General features: G+C 38.6%; 2 protein-coding genes across 2 annotated transcripts in view; both read right to left on the reverse strand.

Moving 5' to 3' along the window:
* The window catches only part of LOC132186604 (probable LRR receptor-like serine/threonine-protein kinase RKF3), a 1,852-nt gene extending 166 nt beyond the window's left edge, over nucleotides 1-1,686 (reverse strand). Inside the window, exon 1 of the mRNA XM_059600585.1 lies at nucleotides 8-1,686. Coding sequence (XP_059456568.1) covers nucleotides 8-1,641 — 1,634 coding nt within the window. The 5' untranslated portion in view covers nucleotides 1,642-1,686. The remainder of the gene's footprint in view (nucleotides 1-7) is intronic.
* A 2,918-nt stretch (nucleotides 1,687-4,604) lies between these two features.
* Nucleotides 4,605-6,489, reverse strand: LOC132186605 (probable LRR receptor-like serine/threonine-protein kinase RKF3). The gene has a single exon (XM_059600586.1). The coding sequence runs from the start codon at nucleotides 6,477-6,479 to the stop codon at nucleotides 4,605-4,607; it is 1,875 nt and encodes a 624-aa protein (XP_059456569.1). The 5' UTR covers nucleotides 6,480-6,489.
* Nucleotides 6,490-11,180: the final 4,691 nt, after the last annotated feature.

Raw genomic sequence — 11,180 nt, forward strand, 5'->3', positions numbered from 1 at the left:
AACATACTTCTCTACAACTTCCGGCACACCTAACTCCGGCATCCCATCTTCAATAACATCCAAAGCTCTTCCTTTCCTCACCAATGACCATGCCCAATCGGTCACAAGAGCGGGTTGGCTGTCATTGCTCGCCATGAGTGCCTTCTTTCCACTCAAAAGCTCAAGAAGCACAACCCCAAAACTGTACACATCACTCCTCTCAGTCAATTGACCATACAAGGCATACTCAGGAGCTACATATCCCATCGTCCCCGCCACCCTTGTACTCATATGCGTCATTCCCTCCGGAGTAAACTTTGCGAGGCCGAAATCCGCCACCTTGGCCTCGAAGCTGTCATCTAAAAGGATATTACTAGCTTTGATATCCCTGTGTATAATCCCCGGTTGAGCCCCGTAGTGTAAATAAGCCAATCCCCTGGCAGTCCCCAACGCTATCTTCTGCCTAAGTGGCCAACTCATCTTCTTCTCAAAAGACCCAAACAAATGGTCATGGAGGCTCCCATTCTTCATCAAATCACACACGATTATTCTCTGGTGACCCTCGAACGGCGCCGTGGCGGTACAGTACCCTCTCAGAGCGACGAGGTTGACATGCCGCACGCTCGCAATAACCTCAACCTCGTGCGCGAATGTCGCGTCCCCGGCAGCAGAGCAATTCTTGAACCTCTTCAACGCAACCTCGGACCCATCTGTCAAAACCCCTTTGTACACATTCCCATACCCTCCCCTCCCAATTATAGAATCCCTAGAGAAATTCTTCGTCGCTTTCTTAATCTCATCGAATTTGAACCTCACCAGCGTCGTGCTCTCGCTGATTGACTCCAACCTCGAATTCGATCCCAACTCGATTACCGCCAAATCCCTTCCCTGTTCTCTCTTCCTCTTCTTCTTCTTCATGCGCAGCCACAAAAACCAAACCCCTCCAACCACTATCAAACACCCAACGCCAATCAAGACCACCAAGGTCACCACCTTCCGCCTATTACTCGTCGAGCCCGAGGACCTGAAGTCGAACCCGAAGAGGCACTGAGCAGTTCCCTTGTCGGTGGGTCCGTACACGTTCGCCAAAGCGGCGGCATAAATCGACGGGTAGGCGGTGCAGTCGGAGAGGTTTCCGACGCTGGTTCCGGTGAGGTACGAGGCCGATATGCTGGAGAAGCTGGTGGTGCAGGAGGCGCAGGGGGAGTTGTTCTCGAGCGACTGGTTACAGTTGTTGACGACGTTGTTGAGGGTCTGATTGGGGACTTTGGCTTCGAACTGTGCTCTGGTGGTGATGTTCATGCAGCCCTCGGCGATCCACTCGGTCTTGAACCCGCATGAGGATCGGATGTTGAAGCCCGGGGCGAAATCGTCGATGAGGGACTGGTAATCGGACCAGCACGACTCGGACGAGTTGAGTGGGGGCACGAACGAGCCATTGTGTTTGAGGTAGTAGGACAGGACGAGCCGGAGGCCTTGGCGGATGTACTGGCACTCGGTGCTCACGTCCAGTTTGGGACGGTTGGTGCTCTCGATCAGCTCCCGGAGGATGCTGAAGTCGAGAGGGCATGGAGCGGTGTCGTTTTGGGCAAGGGTTTTGGAAGGCAGGAGTGCCAGAGCCAGAGCCAGAGCTACAAGGAAGCAAAAATGGAGGAGGGACATTGGAGTGAAGATTTTGTTTGTGTTATTGTCTGAGAGCAGCTTGCGTTTCAGTTAAAAGTGGGCGTTTCGTCAAGCCAGCCAGTTTGACAGCTTTGATCGATTGCTGAAAAGAAAGTGGGGACCACCACGCAGGGCTGCTTCCAGGAACTGAACGGAGATCACTTACCCAGGCACGTACTCCTATTCCTATAATTTGACCCATCCCATAATAACTTTAAAAGATAAATACAAATTAAATATTGACCCATATTAGTGGTAGGAGTAATTCCTAATATGATTTCAAAAAAAAAAAAAAAAGTAAATACTAATATGCTTCGAAACTATCTCGAACTATTTTTATTTTATTTGATTGATCAGGCACTATCTATAAATTTTTAATTTTTTTTTTTAAACATAAGATATTGTTTCGCATCATTCTACTATTCATTTGCGGTTTATTACAAATTAACTATTTAGTAAGAGATATGTTACACATTATTATACTGTTCATATGCAATCTTATCTATTTTGCAAATTAACTAGATTTGTTAGACGCATATGTGAATCTCACAAATTCAATAATTAATTTGCAAAAAGCTTATACGAAGCTATTTCACCTAATTCTTCTCTCATTCTCGTACTTTTCAAAATCACTGTTAGATCTGTGGGGCTTTATGTATAAGCCCCAGATAGCCTCATAGATTCAATAGCAATTTTAAAAAGTTGGAGAATGAGAAAAGAAAGAAGAAAGGAAAAGAAGCATTTTCCTTTTCTTTTCTTTTTTTAACAATAATTGATTGATTTAAAAACGGATGAATAATGACACATCAACTCAACAAAATAAGGGATAAAGTTTTCTTTCAAATTGGATTGGAGAAATTTTTTTTAATCTAATCTATAAAAATGACATGTGTCTTTGAACATGTGAGATGCACATGTTTTATTAATAGCAGTGATAAAGTTGGAATAAATTTGATTAAAAACTCATGTGCATTCCACACGTTATTAAAAAAAAAAGACACACGTTACTTTAATAGACTAAATTAAAAGAAACTCTTTCAACCCAGTTTGAAAGAAAAGTTTATACATAAGTAATGATAGAATGGAATGTAGTACCTACTAACATTGAAAAATGTTATATATAGTTTCAAGTTTCAAATGCTTATTTTTTTACTTTCAAATTTAAGACGAATTAATTTATATTTTATATTAATAATAATTTTCAATGGGACAACAATTACTTGCGCCATTTCTCACGTAGCAATTAAAAGGAAGTTTCTTGGCCTTGTTGAGTCAAAAAGGTCAGGAGTAGAATAGAAAAATACAAAGCAGCGCGCAAGACGGCAATATCATATTTATTTCTCTCAATATAAAATTATTTTTTCTAAAAAGTCTGCATGCATATCTCTACATAGTCATTGCATAACTATCGGAAGAGACGTACAGGAAAATAAAATTTTCAACTCCTACTACCATTAAGGTTCATTTTAAAAATAGAATATGTGGTGTTTAAAACGTGACAATTGAATCCTTAATAACTTGCTTGACTTAAACATGATTATATATATATATATATATATATATAAAGCTACCTATGGGCTTATTATTTTTGGAAGACATTTTATGTAAGCTTGAAAAAGAAACAATGCCGGGCCAATTTGTGCTAAGTGTGACAACTACACAAAGGGGTATATCGGGATTGGAAAGTTGACGGTGTTAGAATGGAGGATGGGTAGGTGGTAAGAGTGGGTTTTGTAAAGGTTTCCATGGAGCTTGATTCTCATGTCTCTTGTCCAACAGACCAGTAAGTTTGACAGAAACAGTTAGAGTGACTTTTTTATCTGAACGTGACTATAATAACATTTACTTGTTTGGGGTAAATAACAGAAAGAGGTTAGACAGTAAAAATTATATGCACTTCCTCACATCCGATTGAGCTATAATCTAACATAACCCCATCAAAACATTAATGAAACTTAAAATAGGTTACACTAATCAAACAATATGACAGAGAGAAGGGCGATAAACACAACATTCATGGAGGCTGCTTTCCAAATATAACATTCTGATATTTAGAAGAGCAGTAATTATGGTTAAGAGAGGACAGTGGTAAATTCAGTAAAGGGATTTTTATAATTTTTTTTTGTTTATGAGGGGATAGTTTGGTAATTCTACCATGTTCTAGACTCCTTAAGTCAATTAAAGTGGTGTCGATTTGTTATCTGATCTTTAAATCTGACGTTCGCAATATTAAGAGTATATTTGGGTGTGCGTTTAATATTAAAAAAAATGTCTTAGAAAAAAAAAAAAGTATTCGTTTGGTAAAAAAATTAAAAAAGTTTTTAAGGGTCTAAAAAACTTGAAAATGATCAAAACGTACTTTTGGCAACAGTTTAAAAATAAATTTTTTGCCAAAAAAATATTTTTTGACTTAAAAACTATATTTTTCAAATGCAATTATAAATAGAACTTTTAAGTCAAAAAATATTTTTTAACAAAAACTTTATTTTTAAGCTGTTGCCAAAAATATGTTTTGACATTTTTAGAAAAAAGTTAAAAGAAATACTTTTGAAATTTTTTATCAAGCATATCAACTTCTTCTATTTAACACAATTTTTAAGTATTAAAATACTTTTTAAACTTTATAACTCAATCTTCAACAGGCTCGAAGTCTATGCATGCACTTAAGCCATAGGTTGACGACAATAAATAAATTCACATGCTGTTTTAGGCTTGGCAGTTGACTGCTGATGAAATTGGTTTAAGCACAGGGCTGCTCCAAATTTCCTATAAAGAGACGTATTCTCAGCATTTGTGAAGTAGGTCAGTAGGTGGTTAAAGATCTAAAGATCTGAGAGTTGGGGGGTGGTTAAGGTAAGCAACTTTTACTTTCTGCAGAATGATCCATTTACGTGTGATTGTGAAGTTTGAACTCTTTCTTCATTTGATTTCTAGCCATAAATATAATATATGATTCATGTGAACTAGTTTTTGTATATGCCTCCTGTTGTTTTTGTATAGGGCTGATAGCCAGTTGGCCCAGTTGAGCTAGAGAGCTGACCTGAGCCGCTACTGCTGGCGGATCTCTCAATATCATGAATATCAGCTAAAAGAGAAATTGGTCGTTCCGGGATCGAGGGAACAGACAGGTCTGTTTCCAACATTTTCACAACCTGATCCATTGTAGGCCTGGCATATAACTGCGGATGAGAACACAGAACAGCAACCAAAACATACTTCTCTACAACTTCCGGCACACCTAACTTCGGCATCCCATCTTCAATAACATCCAAAGCTCTTCCTTTCCTCACCAATGACCATGCCCAATCGGTCACCAGAGCGGGTTGGCTGTCATTGCTCGCCATGAGTGCCTTCTTTCCACTCAAAAGCTCAAGAAGCACAACCCCAAAACTGTACACATCACTCCTCTCAGTCAATTGACCATACAAGGCATACTCAGGAGCCACATATCCCATCGTCCCCGCCACCCTTGTACTCATATGCGTCATTCCCTCCGGAGTAAACTTTGCAAGGCCGAAATCCGCCACCTTGGCCTCGAAGCTGTCATCTAAAAGGATATTACTAGCTTTGATATCCCTGTGTATAATCCCCGGTTGAGCCCCGTAGTGTAAATAAGCCAATCCCCTGGCAGTCCCCAACGCTATCTTCTGCCTAAGTGGCCAACTCATCATCTTCTCAAAAGACCCAAACAAATGGTCATGGAGGCTCCCATTCTTCATCAAATCACACACGATTATTCTCTGGTGACCCTCGAACGGCGTCGTGGCGGTACAGTACCCTCTCAGAGCGACGAGGTTGACATGCCGCACGCTCGCAATAACCTCAACCTCGTGCGCGAATGTCGCGTCCCCGGCAGCAGAGCAATTCTTGAACCTCTTCAACGCAACCTCGGACCCGTCTGTCAAAACCCCTTTGTACACATTCCCATACCCTCCCCTCCCAATTATAGAATCCCTAGAGAAATTCTTCGTCGCTTTCTTAATCTCATCGAATTTGAACCTCACCAGCGTCGTGCTCTCGCTGATTGACTCCAACCTCGAATTCGATCCCAACTCGATTACCGCCAAATCCCTTCCCTGTTCTCTCTTCCTCTTCTTCTTCTTCATGCGCAGCCACAAAAACCAAACCCCTCCAACCACTATCAAACACCCAACGCCAATCAAGACCACCAAGGTCACCACCTTCCGCGTATTACTCGTCGAGCCCGCGGACGTGAAGTCGAACCCGAAGAGGCACTGAGCAGTTCCCTTGTCGGTGGGTCCGTACACGTTCGCCAAAGCCGCGGCATAAATCGACGGGTAGGCGGTGCAGTCGGAGAGGTTTCCGACGCTGGTTCCGGTGAGGTACGAGGCCGATATGCTGGAGAAGCTGGTGGTGCAGGAGGCGCAGGGGGAGTTGTTCTCGAGCGACTGGTTACAGTTGTTGACGACGTTGTTGAGGGTCTGATTGGGGACTATGGCTTCGAACTGTGCTCTGGTGGTGATGTTCATGCAGCCCTCGGCGATCCACTCGGTCTTGAACCCGCATGAGTCTGGGGTGTTCAAGCCCGGGACGATATCGTCGAGGAGGGACTGGTAATCGGACCAGCACGACTCGGACGAGTTGAGTGGGGGCACGAACGAGCCATTGTGTTTGAGGTAGTAGGACTGGACGACCTGGAGGCCTCGGCGGAGGAACTGGCACTTGGTGACCACGTCCAGTCTGGGACGGTTGGTGATCAGCTCCCGGAGGACGCTGAAGTCGAGAGGGCATGGAGCGGTGCCATTTTGGGCAAGGGTCTTGGTAGGCAGGAGTGCCAGAGCCAGAGCTACGAGGAAGCAAAAATGGAGGAGGGACATTGGAGCGAAGATGTTGTTTGTATTATTGTCTGAGAGCAGCTTGCGTTTCACTTTCAGTTAAAAATAGGCGTTTGGTCAAGCCAGCCAGTTTGACAGTTTTGATCGATTGCTGAAAAGGAAGTGGGGACCACCACACAGGGCTGCTTCCAGGAACTGAATGGAGATCACACGGAGGCACGTACTCCTACTCCTATAATTTGACCCATCCATAATAACTTTAAAATATAAATACAAATTAAATATTGGTCCACATTAGTGGTAGGAGTAATTCCTAATATGATTTCAAAAAAAAAAAAAAAAAAGTAATTAGTAATATGCTACGAAACTATCTCGAACTATTTTTTATTTTATTTGATTGATCAGGCACTATCTATAAATTTTTAATTTTTTTTTTTAACAGAAGATATTGTTTCACATGATTCTGCTATTCATTTGCGGTGTATTACAAATTAACTATTTAGTAAGAGGTATGTTACACATTATTATACTGTACATTTGCAATCTTATTTATTTTGCAAATTAATAACTAGATTTGTTAGATCCACATGTGAATCTCATAAATTCAATAGTTGATTTGCAAAAAGCTTATACAAAGATGTTTCACTTAATTCTTCTCTCATCCTTTCACTTTTCAAAATCATTATTAGATCAGTGGAGCTCCATATATAAGATCCATATAGCCTCATAGATCCGATAGTGATTTTAAAATGTTAAAGGAAGGAGAAAAGAATGAAGAAAGGAAAAGAAGGGCAGTAATTATGGTTAAGAGAGAACAGTGGTAAATTCAGTAAAGGGATTTTTATAATTTTTTTTTGTTTATGAGGGGATAGTTTGATAATTCTACCATGTTTTAGGCTCCTTTAGTTAATTAAAGTGGTGTCGATTTGTCATCTGATCTTTAAATCTGACGTTGGCGTTATTAAGGGCATATTTGGGTGTGCATTTAACATTTAAAAAGTGTGTTTGGAAAAAAAAAAAAAAAATACTCGTTTGGTAAAAAAAAAAAATTAAATTTTTTTTTAAGGATTTAAAAAACTTGAAAATGGTCAAGATGCATTTGGGCAACATCTTAAAAATAAAGTTTTTGCAAAAAAAAATATTTTTTGACTTAAAAGCTCTATTTCTCAAATGCAATTATAAATAGAACTTTTAAGTCAAAAAGTATTTTTTGACAAAAATTTTATTTTTAAGTTGTTGCAAAAAGTGTGTTTTAACATTTTTAGAGTAAAAGAGTATAAAAATATATATATATTTTTAAAAAATTTTATCAAATATATCAGCTTTTATTTAAACTTTATAACTCAATCTTCAACAGACTCGAAGTCTACGCATGCACTTAAGCCATAGGTTGACGACAATAAATAAATTCACATGTGGTTTTAGGCTTGGCAGTTGACTGCAGATGAAATTGGTTTAAGCACAGGGCTGCTCCACATTTCCTGTAAAGAGACGTATTCTCAGCATTTGTGAAGTAGGTGGTTAAAGATCTAAAGATCTGAGAGTTGGGGGGTGGCTAAGGTAAGCAACTTTTACTTTCTGCATAGTGATCCATTTAGGTGGGATTGTGAAGTTCGAACTCTTTCTTCATTTGATTTCTAGCCATAAATATAATATGTGATTCATGTGAACTAGTTTTTGTATATGCCTCTTGTTGTTTTTGTAACCTGCTTTTGAAGAATATATATTGTAATAATACAAGTCAAAAACACAAATCATCAACATTTGTACCATTAAATAGATCAAACAAACAAGTACTAGAGATAATGATTATTACATGAGGCGGCCAATATGGCTACATTAGAATCAATAAACAAAAAGTAGGTATAGCTTCAAGCTAAGGAATTCAATAGTGACGGCCAATTATAAACTCAATGATAATTTTAAATGTCACATGATTCGTAAAAAAACAAAAAATAAGCTTTTAGTATTACTCCTTTTACAAAGGCTTGTTCTTGAGAGTGTGTCACACATACAAATAAATATTAACCATCTCTAAATGATACAGGCTAATCATGGGATCATTTGCCGCCCTAAAGCTACAAAATCACACTTGGTTTCCATTTGGGCATTTCATCAAACACTTATGTGCTAGATGAATCGATCATGTGGGCATTATGGGTAATGTCCCAAAACATACCCAGACACTCATTTGACCCAATAGCATCATTCTTTAACAACGTAACAAGTATGAGCATGTGATTGAGCAAAAATGATAAAGTGTGAGAAAATTCGCGATTAAGCATTGAAATGATGCCTTGGGTTACAAATTACATACCCCAAGCAAACAATTCCAAGACTCAATCATCAAACATTAAAAAAGAAAAAAGAACAAAAAAAATTACAAAAATCTAAAACCCTAGTTTTTCCTCAATTTACTTGCAATTCTAAAGGAAATTTATGGGGGAAAAAACACACCTTACACACCTACGAGTGTCGGGTAATCTTCTTACGAATCATCAACGTGGACGTTGATGATTCGTAAGAAGATTACCCGACACTCGTAGGCGTGTAATGTGTGTTTTTATCCTATTAATTTCCTTTAGATTTGCTAGTAAATTGGGGGGAAAAACTAGGGTCTTAGATTTTTGTGAAATTTTTTATGTTTGATAATTGGGTCCTGAAATTGTTTGCTTGGGTATGTAATTGGTAGCCTAAGACCATTTCCATGCATCACATTGCACATATTGGGTCCGGAAAGTCTAAATTTTTCACTCTCAATATCTAACTGCGAATTTTCTTTTCACTTTACCTTTTTTGCTCAATAACATATATACACTTGTTGGGTTGTTAAAGAATGATTCTTGGGCCAGAAATTGGTTAGAGATGATGGCGGCCGACGGCAGTGGCCGGAGATGAGCCTAAACAACAATAAGCCAAAAATAAGCAACAATAAGCCAAACAACAGGCCAATTATGGGCAAATATTAAGGACAACTTAGGGCCGAAAATGGGTTTAAGTCATCATACAATACCAACAAAAACCAAATGATTTGACTAACAAAAAGCCAAAAAATGGGCAGATACCACATATAGCTACTTGGGCAATCTTCTAGTTTTTTTTTTTTTTTGAGAAATTATATCTAAAATCCTTAGGTAAACGCGCTTTTATTAAAAACTCCCTTGGTATTTTTTTTTGGAAATTTAGTCCCTGGGTCACTCGAAACTACTAGAAAACTCCTTACCGTCAATTTTTGTTAACTTCCGTTAGTCTACTCAAAACTCACCGTTTTATCTAATTAAAATATTATTTTTTTATTAATTTAATTAAAAAAAAATTATATCGAACCACCCCTGGGGTGGCTTGCGGCCACCCCATAGGGGTTGGGGGTGGCCCGCAAACCACCCATGGGGTGGCTCGAGCCACCCCTTGGGTGGCTTGGGGTGGCTCGCGGCTAGGGCTGTTAAGTGAGCGAAGCGTCTCGCGAGCAAACTCGGGCTCGGCTCGCATAAGCTCGGCTCGTGCTCGACTCGAATATTAAATGAAGCGCTTCGTGAACACAAATCCTGGCTCGAATATTAAACGAAGCAAGCTCGGCTCGACTCGACTAAGCTCGTGAGCAGCTCGTGAGCTCGGCTCGTATAAGGCTCGCCTCGCTTATTAGGCTCGACTCGTATATTTTTTATCAAGTAACAAATAACAATATATAATCAACATTACTCATTTACTCAATAATAACAAATATATTATATACCTTTGTTTTTTTTGTTATTTATGCATATGTGTGTATATATATTATATATATGTATATATTAATATAAAAACACACACATATATATATATATATATATATATATATATATATATATATATAAGAAATATATGATATTATCATTAATCATTTTATCATATGATATAATCATATAGTACAACCGTACAAGTTATTGTGTCATTTAATACAAATATTATAATTAGATAGTTTATACTTTGGAAATTGGAATCGTATATATCACATAATCATTAATCATTATATAATCATATTGTATATCTGCATAAGTTATTGTGTTATTTAATCAATACATTATAATTATATACTTTATTCTTATAAAACATATATGATGTATCACATGATCTTAGATCTAAGATAATATTAATATTAATTGTGAGATAATATGATCATAAAATTTAAGCATGAGTGTACGACCATGAGATCATATGAATTTATTACTTAGAGTTTAAGTATTACCATTAGATTAAATGATTGATAATTAAGTAACTAATGTGTTTCTTATAATTTACACGTTATAAATTTATAATCACATTCTTTTTCTTTTCTTTTTTTCTCCTTAGCAAACAGGCGGTGGGAATTTAACGGCTCTACTCTTTAAATGTGCTGGCTTTTAACGGCGTTGTTTAAATCTGACACTGTTGCAATTATTCGATATTAAATAGAAGGGATTTTTCAGAATTACCGCCCACCCGACCCGTCCGTCGGAACCCGATAAAATGCGTCGGATTTCGAAGGTGTCGATAGACTTCCAAATAGTTGCGGGTGGAAACCGAGCCGAACCGACCCGTACCGAACCGAACCGAACCGAACCGAATTGCATTAAAATTTACAAAATATAAATAGCTAAAATATATATACGCTTGTAAGTTTTAACTTTACCCTAACCCTAAACGCAAGCGCCGTTCACTCACTTGGCAGACTCCGTCTGTTCTCTCTGTTACGCTCACGCCGTCACCGCCTTTGTCCGTCGTCCA

The sequence above is a fragment of the Corylus avellana genome, chromosome ca7 (genome assembly GCF_901000735.1).
Source record: "Corylus avellana chromosome ca7, CavTom2PMs-1.0".
In the NCBI taxonomy this organism is placed as follows: domain Eukaryota; kingdom Viridiplantae; phylum Streptophyta; class Magnoliopsida; order Fagales; family Betulaceae; genus Corylus; species Corylus avellana.